The 14,652-nt window shown below is 39.5% G+C and overlaps 1 protein-coding gene across 1 annotated transcript; it reads right to left on the reverse strand.

Moving 5' to 3' along the window:
- Window positions 1-3,371: 3,371 nt before the first annotated feature.
- On the reverse strand, window positions 3,372-14,645 carry LOC110441621 (prostaglandin reductase 2-like). Its single transcript, XM_021484814.1, has 7 exons — window positions 14,537-14,645; window positions 14,246-14,364; window positions 11,042-11,248; window positions 10,728-10,901; window positions 5,573-5,904; window positions 4,895-4,982; window positions 3,372-4,674 (listed from the first exon to the last, which is right to left on the reverse strand). Exons 1-7 carry the CDS (start codon window positions 14,574-14,576, stop codon window positions 4,567-4,569), a joined length of 1,068 nt encoding a protein of 355 aa, XP_021340489.1. The 5' UTR covers window positions 14,577-14,645; the 3' UTR covers window positions 3,372-4,566.
- Window positions 14,646-14,652: the final 7 nt, after the last annotated feature.

Here is a 14,652-nt window from a genome sequence, read left to right on the forward strand (position 1 = left end):
ATTTATCTTGGAGTTCTGAACCATCCAGATCACTAGCCCTCCACCACTGAGTCATAGGGTTTGGGCCTACAAGGGGCAGTTGCCAGGTACTGGCTGCAGGTTGATGTTTTTTTCAGGGTACTCTAGCTTTCCTCCATCACCGAAACCATAGTCGTTTAACGGGACGTAAAACACAACCTGATTATCCTAGGAACGACAGTTATAATATGCAGAATTTCTGTAGAATACCCTGACAATCTCAATTATCAATAATGATTATCAACCTTTATAATCGATGCATAATATGTATTGCCACAACTAGATTTATATCGCAGTACTGATGTTCACAGAACGCCTGATCAGATGAGTACCGACACACTGTTCAGGAAGATAGGTCATTTCGGGTTAAAGGTACCCTGTAGTTATTACAGGGATTTTAGTAATTTCAAAATTGATATCTTGCAATGTTTGCAATTTTCCCAAAGTAAATATGTGTATTCCAAAAGTATCATGTTTAAATATGTACAGTGTTTTGTACTATTCCTGACAAGTGTATTAAATACCTTGTGTCCCATGCAGTATACCCTGTGCATGTCTTCAACCTGCTGAAATAAAAAAACCAGCAATGCAGTATGTTCTCAGGTGTTTTTTTATTGATTGATCATTTATACTGATTCCTATATGCTGTAACTGACTTTTCTGTTTCCACTTGTTCAGGATTGAAGGATTCATATCGAACAGACACTGCATGTACAACTATTGTATATGAAAACAAGACTCAACTTAAGAAGTATTCAACGCGTCAGTACAATCTTAACAGTTCCGAGATAAAATCCCTTTACCATATTGAATGGTATTCATCAAGGTTTTTTTTTTATCTTTGTGACAAAATTTTGATCTTTAATTTCAAAATTTGTTAAGGTAATAGGATTGTCACCATTTCTCAGTAGAATTTCTTCAAATTTTGTAGTTATATTGCTTTAAAGTAAAGAAAATTTTCTGCCACAAAAAACATATAGGTTGTCAGAATTTCAAGGATTTTAAATGGAAATTTATGTAAAAAGGAGTGGATTTTGAAAAAAAAAATGAAAGACACAATATTTTTACAAAATAATGTCAATAAAAATGATACTGACATATATTAGTATTGCATTAATGTATATCAATTTAATAAATGCTGAAATTGTGTAAAATTAATTCTCTATACACGATATAAAAATTGACATTTTATAATAAAACCATATACACATAGTAATTGCAGGAAAGAGTTATCGTTCTTGAAAAACTTCACAGTAGTGAAATAGGTAGCCGGGTTCCTGGAGTACAGAAAATGGACACATGTGACTCATTGATAAAAAAAACCTGAATTAATGCCTGGATTGCCATGAAATACTTTAATATTGAGAGAACACACTGTTCTGTCAATAATAAACATACAATATTCATCAGTTTAATATTAAACATTAGAATTTGCGGAAATTGTGATACTGTCTCCCTACATTGGATTTTCAACTAGGGATGTACTTCCTGTTTCCGTTTATTAATAAACTCCAATGACCTTAAGTAAATTGTAAATAATTTTCAATGGAAATTGAAACTTCACAGCACAGAGAGTAGTCCATCTAACATTTATTACATAATCAATGCATGATTTTCTTTTAAAGTATATGAATACTTGATACTTGACACTAATATATTCATATCAAAATTGATGCAATAAATTTAACTTATAGAAGAATTAACATCCCTATCCAAAATATTTGATTTTGAAATGCCTGTTAATAAAGACAATGTAGATCTCTTTCAGAAGTATATCAGTTTTAAAGCAGAGCAAAGGGAGGGGAAATCGGATCGCTACTGATGTTTTCACAGAGTTACATCAATTGTACATCATAGTCTACACCTTTTTTTATTTATCTCCATAACAGGTCTACTTCACTGATTTGTCCTTCATAGACCACAGCTGACAACAGGTATCCCAACAACCTTCTTGCCTATGGACTAAAACACATTCAACTTGACAAACTATGATCTCGATAATTGTTTAGAATGCTGAGTACTTTCTATGTCATTTCAAATGACATAAATGACTATCTACATGCTGCAAAAACTGGCTAAAAACTAGGTATACTTTGTGCAATATCAAAAATAATTCTACATATGTATAGGGTTAATAATCAGCTAATTCCACATTGTCCCACTTATTTGGCCAGGCCGAGGGCCAATGTGATGGACTGAGGCCTAATAACTGGGCCAATGTGGAATTAGCTGATTAATGACACTTTTATTAATTATTCACTTGTATATTTTTGGAAATAATCTTAAAATAACAACAAGAGGCCCAGAGGACCTGTATGGCTCACCTGAATATCGAAACAATTATGGCAAAATATTCTCCAAATGAGATCTAAGGAAATAGGCCAGACCCCAAAGCCAATCCTTGTAGCAATCTGTATTAGATTTTTTCATGCCCAGCATTTTTATGTATGGTTATGGGGTGGGGGTCTCAACTGTTTCCAAGCTGTGAATCAAAAACTAGATCCGTAGGGTTGTGGCCAGACCCCAGGATCTATTCTAATATCATGACTGCATTCGTCTCTTTATGCCCAGCATTTGTATATAGTTTAGGGGTGGGGATCATAACCATTTAAAAGTAATGACCCAGGGGTTAAGTCTGCAAGGGTGGGGCAGACCCCAAGGCCAACCTCAAAGGGTATGTGCATTCATTTCTTTATATTCAGCAATTGTATATATGGTTATGGGGTGGGGATCTCAACTGTTTCAAAGATATAAACCAGAAACTAAGTCCCTAGGGGTGGAGAAAGACCCAAGGGCCTATTTTTACATCATGATTGTGTTTATCTCTTGATGCCCAGTAATGCTACATATGGTTATGGGGTGGTGATCTCAACTGTTTCAAAGATATAACCCAGAAACTAAGTCCCTAGGGGTGGGGAAAAACCCCAGGGCCTATTTTTACATCATGATTGTGTTTATCTCTTGATGCCCAACAATGCTATATATGGTTATCGGGTGGGTATCTCAACGGTTTCAAAGATATAACCCAGAAACTAAGTCCCTAGGGGTGGGGAAAAACCCCAGGGCCTATTTTTACATCATGATTGTGTTTATCAATATAATACTATATATGGTTATGGGGTGGGAATCTCAACTGTTTCAAAGATACATCGATCCATAACATACAATATTGACCCCACCCTACCACTTGACTCCTTGACCCCAGGGCCATAAAATTCAAGAGAGCTAGTTGATGATTATAATTAAATGTGCCTTTACTCTCTGCCACTTGAAGGAGTAGAAAAGAAGATTTTTAAAGATTACCCCATTTTTATACATCCGTCTGTCCGTCTGGCATAAACTTTTGTTTGTCCTGCAATCTCCTACTACATTTTTCGACCGACCTCTTTGGTATACATTATAATCATGATATGAAGTTGTGTCTCCCTAGAATTTTGAGTCGACGATTTTTGCAGAAGTTATTGCCCTTTGTTCATTTCGTTCCGCCCTGCAGTACTCTTGTTTACCTATTTGGCCCCACCCCTCAGGCCCCTGGGAGTGCAGCTCCATAAATTTCATAAAGTCAGATCCCCATGTCCTAGTGATGTTCTAAGTCAAATTTGGTCAAAATTGACCCAGTAGTTTTGAAGAAGAAAATTAAATGTATAAATACATAATTACATAACAAGTACACAATATTGACCCTGCACCCTACTCTTGACTCCTTGACCCCAGGGCCATAAATTTCATACATTCAAAAGAGGGCTATAGTTGATGATTATAATTAAATGTGCCATTACTCCCTACTACTTGTAAGAGTAGAGAAAAAGAATTTTAAAGATAACTCCTTAGGGCCTGGTGAGCTAAAAATGAACTGATTAAATTCAACAAATTTAATAACAATAATTTCAAAATTGTATTCAGTTGATTTCTACCTGTGAACTAGACATGGACTGACTGTACTTCACTTTTTTCTGGGGGTGAGAGGCATTACATTATGTGCAACACATAACAGGGGAAAGGGCAGAAAACCTTGTAGTTCAGAATTCGCCTTTGAGCATGTATTACTAATATATCAGTAAGCAATGTCATGCATTATAACTGCTAGCATATCTTCGCCGTTTTTGGCGGGGCTGTCAGATCCTTGCTCCATGGTTAGTTGTCTTCTGTTGTTGTCCATGAAGCGTTACTGAAGCTAAAAGTAGTCATTGCTGATAAGTATAGAAATGTTCTGCAAAATATGGCGCAGTATCGATATTGGCCCAGTTGATCCTGTATTGGCCAAGTTCGTCGATATTGGCCCAGTTTCTCCCATATTGGCCCAGTTTTGCTATGACATTGATTGGGAAGTTTTCTCATATTATTGTCAATATGCAAGTAGTTAATTAATAATGGCTATTACACCTAAAAAAGCTGATTTTACAGTAACCAAAAGTAAAACATTAATTGATGAATCAGTCTAACAACCCACAAAGTTGAATCATACCTGTAGTCCTTGATTGAATTAATTTGACACATTTTTATAGTTTTAAGTTAATTCGACACATTATTATAGTGTTAAGTTTATGGTCAGGAGTCTCCAACATGTACAAGCTGTTTTCCTATATTGCCTCCCTTCATCATGGAAACAAATGCCTTGCCAGCATGTTCTAGTCCTTCTGCAATGGTCTCTCTTACCTGAAATTGAACAGAGGATGACACAGTGACAAGAAAATAGACCTATGGAGTAGAAAACTAAGAGCAGTATATGGCTGTGATACACATGTCAATCTAAACAAAAATTGATTTATTGTCTATCCATGATGAATCCTATAATGCAGTTTTATAAAAAATTATGAAGTCATTTAGATGTTCTTGACCAAATGAATATTGGTAGAAAACTATTTCCAAAACTCACCTTTAACTTTCCTTGTAACGTCCACTGGACAAGCTGTTTCATCCCAGACTCGAACTTATCTGGGTAATTTAGCACCAGGTACCTGTCTCTACAAAAGTGATGACAAATACAGTAAAACTGCATGGTCAAGGCAGATCACTCTAATGAGATAAATCTTTTCGAAATATACTACATGTAAAAGATTTTATTTTATTACTAAAACCTTTGACCTGTGGAGACGAATCACCTGTCTTGAAAGACACCTTTGAATATGATTTTATTATTTATAATTAGACCTTTTGACCTGACATGAGAAACTAACTGTCCTCAGAGATTCCTTAGGAAAGATGGAAGGTAGGGAACATCTTGGGATAGGTGGCGAGTAGAAAACATCCTCAGGATAGGTGAGGGTAAGGAATTTCATCAAGGATAGGCAGAGGGAAGGGTAATCCTCAGGGATAGTTGTAGATATTACCCTGAAATCGAAGTAGAGAAATTCTCAGGGAAAGGTGGACGACAGGGGATATCTTTGAGGCTAGGTGAAAGGAAGAGGAGGGAAGAAACATTCCTCTGGAAAAGGTGAAGGGAAGGCAACATCCTACATGGAATGGTGACAGTATAGAAAATTTTAGAAGGTATGTAAAGGCTACAGAACATATCTTGGGATGTGAAGGTTTGGAACATGTATGACATGTTTACCTTGTGATGTTTTTGTCCCTGAGAGTTTTCTGTACCTCCTCAGGGATAGGTGGAGGGTAGGGTACATCCTTGTTGTATACAGCTATCTGTCCACATAGTACCACATGAGAATCTGCATTCATCTGCTGTATGATAATGTTGCTTAGATCTCCTCCTACATTATCAAAATATACATCAACACCAGTGGGACACACCCTCTGTAGCTCAGAGGAAACATCTTGTGTTTTATAGTTGATTGCGGAATCAAATCCTAGCTCTTTAGTCAAGAACTGGCATTTCTCTGAAGAACCACATGTACCCACAACACTTGAGCAGCCTTCTAGCTTTCCAATCTGAAAAATAACAAAATATTAAATAATCTTTGTTGAGAATAACAAATCAAAATTTTAAAAGGAAGATTAAATAGTGCCGACACACATCATGATAGTCAAGATACATAACGCAGTTCACAAAGAGATTAATCAACAATGTTAGAAATTGAATCAACACCTGAATTTTAAAGGCTCGCCAATATCAAGTGACCTGTTAAAATAATGCATACCAGCCAATGATAAAAAGTATCTTAAGTCTTATTCACCTGTCCAGTCAGTAATCCACAAGTAACTGGTTTCTTTCTCATTTGTCCAGCCAGTAATGCACAAGTACCTGTTATTCCACTTAAATGTTAAGTCTGTGTCCAGCCATTGATCAACATTTGCTTATTGTTCCACTCACCTGTCCAGTCAGTAATCCACAAGTAACTGGTTTCTTTCTGATTTGTCCAGCCAGTAATGCCCAAGTACCTGTTATTCCACTCACCTGTCCAGTCAGTGATCCTAGAGTACCTATTGTGCCACTCACCTGTCCAGCCATTGGACCACAATTACCTGTTGTTCCACTCGCCTGTCCAACCATTGATCCACAAGCACCTGTTGTTCCACTCATCTGTCCAGCGATTGATCCATAAGTACCGGTTGTTCCACTCACCTGGCCAGCCATTGAACCACAAGTACCTGTTGTTCAACTCACCTACCCAGTCAGTGATCCTAGAGTACCTATTGTTCCACTCACCTGTCCAACCATTGAACCACAGGTACCTATTGTTCCACTCACCTGTCCAGCCATTGATCCTAGAGGACCTATTGTTCCACTCACCTGTCCAGCCACTGATCCACAATTACCTGTTGTTCCACTCACCTGTCCAGCCATTGAACCACAAGTATACAGTTGTTTCATGCCTTATCAGTCAACAGTCAAAACTATTTTCCTGAGGAGTTTGGACCCACCAGACGAACTGTTTCCCCAGGCTGTTGTTCCACTCACCTGTACAGCCATTGATCCACAATTAACTGTTGTTCCACTCACCTGTCCAGCCATTGAACCACAAGTATACAGTTGTTTCATGCCTTATCAGTCAACAGTCAAAACTATTTTCCCGAGGAGTTGGGACCCACCAGATGAACTGTTTCCCCAGGCTGTTGTTCCACTCACCTGTCCAGCCATTGAACCACAAGTACCTGTTGTTCAACTCACCTACCCAGTCAGTGATCCTAGAGTACCTATTGTCCCACTCACCTGTCCAGCCATTGAACCACAAGTATACAGTTGTTTCATGCCTTATCAGTCAACAGTCAAAACTATTTTCCCGAGGAGTTGGGACCCACCAGATGAACTGTTTCCCCAGGCTGTTGTTCCACTCACCTGTACAGCCATTGATCCACAATTAACTGTTGTTCCACTCACCTGTCCAGCCATTGAACCACAAGTACCTGTTGTTCCACTCACCTGTCCAGGCAGTGATCCTAGAGTACCTATTGTTCCACCCACCTGCCCAGCCATTGATCCATAAATACCTATTGTTCCACTCACCTGTCCAGCCAGTGATCCTAGAGTACCTATTGTCCCACTCACCTGTCCAGCCATTGATCCTAGAGGACCTATTGTTCCACCCACCTGTCCAGCCACTGATCCACAAATACCTATTGTTCCACTCACCTGTCCAGCCAGTGATCCTAGAGTACCTATTGTCCCACTCACCTGTCCAGCCATTGATCCTAGAGGACCTATTGTTCCACCCACCTGTCCAGCCACTGATCCACAAATACCTATTGTTCCACTCACCTGTCCAGCCATTTATCCACAAGTACCTGTTGTTCCACTCACCTGTCCAGTCAGTGATCCTAGAGTCCCTATTGTTCCACTCCCCTGTCCAGCCACTGATCCACAAATACATATTGTTCCACTCCCCTGTCCAGCCATTGATCCACAATTACCTATTGTTCCACTCACCTGTCCAGCCATTCAACCACAAGTACCTATTGTTCCACTCACCTGTACAGCCATTGATCCACAATTAACTGTTGTTCCACTCACCTGTCCAGCCATTGATCCTAGAGTACCTATTGTTCCACCCACCTGCCCAGCCATTGATCCATAAATACCTATTGTTCCACTGACCTGTCCAGCCATTGATCCTAGAGGACCTATTGTTCCACCCACCTGTCCAGCCACTGATCCACAAATACCTATTGTTCCACTCACCTGTCCAGCCAGTGATCCTAGATTACCTATTGTTCCACTCACCTGTCCAGCCAGTAATCCTAGAGTACCTATTGTTCCACTCACCTGCCCAGCCAGTGATCCTAGAGTACCTATTGTTCCCCTCACCTGTCCAGCCATTGAACCACAAGTACCTGTTGTTCAACTCACCTACCCAGTCAGTGATCCTAGAGTACCTATTGTCCCACTCACCTGTCCAGCCATTGAACCACAAGTATACAGTTGGTTCATGCCTTATCAGTCAACAGTCAAAACTATTTTCCCGAGGAGTTGGGACCCACCAGATGAACTGTTTCCCCAGGCTGTTGTTCCACTCACCTGTCCAGCAATTGATCCACAATTACCTGTTGTTCCACTCATCTGTACATCCATTGATCAATAAGTACCTGTTGTTCCACTCCCCTACCCAGTCAGTGATCCTAGAGTACCTATTGTCCCACTCACCTGTCCAGCCATTGAACCACAAGTACCTATTGTTCCACTCACATGTCCAGCCATTGATCCTAGAGTACCTATTGTTCCACTCACCGGTCCAGCCATTGATCCACAAGTACCTGTTGTTTCACTCACCTGTCCAGCCATTGATCCACAATTACCTGTTGTTCCACTCATCTGTCCAGCCATTGATCAATAAGTACCTGTTGTTCCACTCACCTACCCAGTCAGTGATCCTAGAGTACCTATTGTTCCACTCACCTGTCCAGCTATTGATCCACAAGTACCTGTTGTTCCACTCCCCTGTCCAGCCATTGATACACAATTACCTGTTGTTCCACTCACCTGTCCAGCCAGTGATCCACAATTACTTGTTGTTCCACTCATCTGTCCAGCCATTGATCAATAAGTTCCTGTTGTTCCACTCACCTACCCAGTCAGTGATCCTAGAGTTCCTATTGTTCCACTCACCTGTCCAGCCAGTGATCCACAATTACTTGTTGTTCCACTCATCTGTCCAGCCATTGGACCACAAGTACCTGTTGTTCCACTCACCTGTCCAGCCAGTGATCCTAGAGTACCTATTGTTCCACTCACCTGCCCAGCCAGTGATCCTAGAGTACCTATTGTTCCACTCCCCTGTCCAGCCAGTGATCCTAGAGTACCTATTGTTCCACTCCCCTGTCCAGCCATTGATCCATAAGTACCTGTTGTTCCACTCATCTGTCCAGCCATTGATCCACAAGTACCTGTTGTTCCACTCGCCTGTCCAGCCATTGATCCACAAGTACCTGTTGTTCCACTCACCTGTCCAGCCATTGAACCACAAGTACCTATTGTTCCACTCACCTGTCCAGCCAGTGATCCTAGAGTACCTATTGTTCCCCTCCCCTGTCCAGCCATTGAACCACAAGTATACAGTTGTTTCATGCCTTATCAGTCAACAGTCAAAACTATTTTCCCGAGGAGTTGGGACCCACCAGATGAACTGTTTCCCCAGGCTGTTGTTCCACTCACCTGTCCAGCCATTGGACCACAATTACCTGTTGTTCCACTCACCTGTCCAGCCAGTGATCCTAGAGTACCTATTGTTCCACTCCCCTGTCCAGCCAGTGATCCTAGAGTACCTATTGTTCCCCTCCCCTGTCCAGCCATTGAACCACAAGTATACAGTTGTTTCATGCCTTATCAGTCAACAGTCAAAACGATTTTCCTGAGGAGTTTGGACCCACCAGATGAACTGTTTCCCCAGGCTGTTGTTCCACTCACCTGTCCAGCCATTGATCAATAAGTACCTGTTGTTCCCCTCCCCTACCCAGTCAGTGATCCTAGAGTACCTATTGTTTCACTCACCTGTCCAACCATTGATCCTAGAGTACCTATTGTTCCACTCACCGGTCCAGCCATTGATCCACAAGTACCTGTTGTTCCACTCCCCTGTCCAGCCATTGGACCACAAGTACCTGTTGTTCCCCTCATCTGTCCAGCCATTGATCCATAAGTTCCTGTTGTTCCACTCACCTGTCCAGCCATTGGACCACAAGTACCTGTTGTTCCCCTCATCTGTCCAGCCATTGGACCACAAGTACCTGTTGTTCCACTCATCTGTCCAGCCATCGATCCATAAGTACCTGTTGTTCCACTCACCTTTCCAGCCATTGGACCACAAGTACCTGTTGTTCCACTCACCTGTCCAGCCAGTGATCCTAGAGTACCTATTGTTCCACTCCCCTGTCCAGCCAGTGATCCTAGAGTACCTATTGTTCCACTCACCTGTCCAGCCATTGGACCACAAGTATACAGTTAAACAACTGTTTTGTTACATGATCAATGAAAAACAAAACTGATTTCTTCAAACCTGTCCATGTTGAATGTACCGACAGACAACCGTCAACAATCCAGTACCAAAAACACTTGATCATCGGGGTGCTTGTAAATATAGGTGCATTCGATTACCTAACACGTAACCAGTCAACAGTTGTAGGGTAGCAAGTACCAGTTCATCACGTGACCAGTCAACAGTTTTACGGAAGCACACATTAGCTATAGTTCGTTTGGTGAATTGTCTGGGAAACAGTCGAAATTGATTAATATGCTTTTATATAGTGAGTCAGGTAACAATACCTGTTGTTCCACTCACCTGTCCAGCCATTGAACCACAAGTACCTATTGTTCCACTCACCTGTCCAGCCAGCGAACCACAAGCACCTGCTGCTCCACTCACAACCATTGTCTGATTGGCACCTGGGATCACATGACCTTTTTCTTTGACCCCAAGGTAAGAGGTAAGACCAGAGGTCAAAGACAATATACTGAGGTATAAGGAAACCTTTCCATTTACTAGTGAAGAATCAATCTGAAACATTAACAGCAGAACTTCTGGGTTAAAACAAGAGCATCATTGAAATTGACTTATTCAATTTGACAATTTTATTTACAGGCATAAAAATGCAGATAAATTATCAAAAATAAAGAAAATACCTCTGTGGCATATACCTTTCCTAGTTGGAAGAGCTCTCTTGGAGTTTCTAGGAAGTATTTAGCCCACTGCCAATTAAATCCCGCGTGGACCACATCTCCCTCTTGGAAGGCGGGGCAGGCTGATTTCACTACTACTCCGATTCCCCCAAATCCCCCAATCCGGTCTCCAATCTGGAATGGCCCTATGTAGGTCACACCAGTCTCCTCATTCAGCCGACATCTCTGTACACAGATGTAGCTCATTTAGCAAACAATAAAGGCTAACAAAAGTCCCAAGGGCCTTAGCAGTCACCTGAGTTATACTATAGGTACCAGTAGCTCAATTTTATTGTTGAGATGAACAAAATGTGGAAAACAACATATAAACAAAGTGAAATACAATACTTGTTATATCACCAAAGGATAAGAACTTTAAAAACTATTCAAATAAATTATTAAGCTATTGAGAATTATACCCTTCTCCCCAAGGGGGGTAATGAAATTTACAATTTAGGTAATGGTAATTTAGGTAAGGACCTTGCTATCCATGAACAATAAAACATCTTAGTCTGATAAAGGTTTTTTTTAACTTTTAACCATAATCCCCATTTGGCTACCACCCCTCCAGCCCCTGGGGATGGGGCAGGATCTTTTTTCTCATACCATATAATTGCCATCTGGCTTCATAATCATTCCAACCATGTTGGAATAATTCCCTGCTGAAAATGGACAAAATATACCCAAAAGTATTATTTCCCTAAATAAACTAAAGTCAACTTTAGCCCATCCCCAAAGGAGAATGGATGGCCCGGGGGTAATAAAATTGAAAGATAGATAAAGCCCCTGACAGAATTTCATCCATGCACATAAGTTGATTGTACTACTGTACATCTAAATCTGAAGAAGAAGATTTTTGAAATATTACTTAATTTTCCCTTTGGTAACCCACCCTGGCTCCTGGGGGTTGGGGTAGGAATCCCAATTTTACAATTTGATACCATCTTCCTCCAAGGATGATTCTCACCAAGTAAGAATAATTTTCTACTGAAAATGAACAATTATACCCAAGTGTTATTTCCCTATATAAACTATAGTAAATTTTACCCCCTCCCCAAAGGAGAACAGATGGCCTGGAGGTACTGAAATTTACAATTTAAATAAAGCCCCTGATGATCTTTCTTTCCATGCAGAGAAATTGACTGTAGTACCTCTGAGTCTGGATAAGATTTTTGAAATATTGGTTAATTTTCCCTTTGGGGCCCCACCTTGGCCCCAGGGGTTGGGGTAGGTATCCCAATTTTACAATTGTGTAGCCTCATCTACCAATGATGATTCTGACTAAGTTTGAAAAAAATCCATCCACTGGTTCTTGAGAAGAAGTCGAAAATGTAAAAAGGTTACGCACGACGACGGATGGAAAGCGATCAGAATAATAATACCGTAAAAACCCATGTAATTTGCGCACTTTTTTTTCAGAAATTTAATACCCAAAGTGGGGGGTGCACAAAATACATAGGTATATAAGCAATTTCAAGTTTTTTTTATGAAAAGATTGACGATTCTGGCAGATCGCCATCTTGGACACGAGATAATCTCCATTTATGTAAAATATTGCTAAAATGAATTGATGTATGCCGATATGCGCACACGTGTGTGTCATGTGTGATCAGATATTTCAAAGGAAACAAACAACAAAATACACATTTTACGCAGTTTCTTCTTAGTTTTAACATCATTGTACCTGTAAACAATACTTATGAACTTACTTATGATAAACAAATTCCAAAAACCTTAAGAATCCCAAGCGGTTTGCCTTTCATTTTCAGAGATCGAATTTTCGGAACTTGAAACTTTTTTTTTCAATTTTGTTTTGGTGCGCAAAATATTCGAGTAGAAGCTTTTTTAAGGATTTTCAGCCTCAAAAAGTACCTGCGCAAATTACACAGGTGCGCAAATTACATGGGGTTTTACGGTAATAATAACCTTATATATAAGAATACATGTGTGGTACATGATTTTCTTATTAAATGGTAACCAGTTGAGGGTAGCAAACAATTCCCTTGAAGGAGTTGTATAATCAGCATCTTAAATTATTTCAGCTGCACGTTTTGAAGTATACTATACAGTTGATACATTTTTGTGTAGTTGTCATGCATGATCCCCATACAGTACATGCGATAACTAGAACTGTAAGCCAAAGGCTATGGTTGAAATGAAAGACATCAGGGGGTAATTACCATATTTGTAAACTTTCATTGAAATCCGACCAGTAGTTAAGGAGACGGACAAAGTTTTTTTTCCAACAAAGACCATATAACTCCTTTTAAAAGGGTCGGAATGAAAAAGTACTACTTGGCTGCACAACATTAGGGGGCAGTTACCATATCTGTAAACTTTGAAATTGGCCAAGTAGATTAGGAGAATTTGTTAGGACAAGGATTTTTCAACATAGGGCCATAACTCCAGAAAAAAAGTGTTGGAAAAAAATGGCTGCATGCACAACTTCAGGTGGAAGTTATCATATCTGAAAACTTTTGTTGAAATTGGCCCAGTAGTTAATTGGAGAAGTTGTTTGGGCAAGAGTTTTTCAACAAAGGGCCATAACTTTGTAAAAATAAAGGGTGAGAAAGAATAAAAATAACCTGGATGCACAACTTCACATTGAGTTTGATTGCATTATACAGTGTATCATGATGTTTGAGATGGTTATTTGTTTGTTTTGAAACATGTTTTTTTTATAATTTTTGAGATATTTGCCAAAACAGAAATGGGGCGATAGTTGGTGGGATTGTCCTTATCACCATTTTTTAAAAGAGGATCCCCGGAGTTAGTCTAGCTTTTAAAGAAGTGGAAAATTTATAAGTTTAAGAGGTTTCCACATCAGAGTGTCAAGATAACAATTATTTTGAAAATTGTAGGCCATTTTCAGATAAATACAGTTTACTGTCGGCTAATTGTATACTTATAAAATATAATTTTTAGAAAGAAAAAAAAATATAAGAAGAAAAGGCTCCATCAATATACTCATGATTATGCCCTAGCTTATATATAACTTGACATTTATATCAAAATGTTGAATACATCTTTTATAACATAGCATGTATGACATTCTTAATGATGTTCTGGACAACACAATAAATTATATAATACCTTCACTCTGTACATTTTTATCAGACAGAGTTTTTTTGAAGAATACATCATACAACATACTGTATGAACAATGTAAAAAGCAACTCTAACCATCGCAGGATCTACAGACAAGTATAAGGTTTTCAGGAGAACTTCATTGTTCTGAGGATCACATGGGTAATCACACTCTTCATATCCAAAATTGTCCTCTGCAGGCTCTCCATTTACACCTAAAATATAATATCATACAACTTTAATGAATATTACCTCTAAAACAATCAAATATAATCAGGAATTTGTTTATTTTGCAGTATTTTGTTAATATCGTACATACTAAATATATTATGATTAAAAACTGTAGTTTGTTAGATATGGTTGTCATTTTGTGTAAATGATACAAACCCGGCCTTTTAGTGAAGATAACGTGATGATTCTTGGCCATTTCCCCCTTGCTTTCACTTATGTTCTAAGGGCAGATAACTCAACAACTAAATAAGTCATTGTCACACTGGCGCTTG

This window comes from Mizuhopecten yessoensis, unplaced genomic scaffold (assembly GCF_002113885.1).
Source record: "Mizuhopecten yessoensis strain PY_sf001 unplaced genomic scaffold, ASM211388v2 scaffold716061, whole genome shotgun sequence".
Taxonomy (NCBI): Eukaryota; Metazoa; Mollusca; class Bivalvia; order Pectinida; family Pectinidae; genus Mizuhopecten; species Mizuhopecten yessoensis.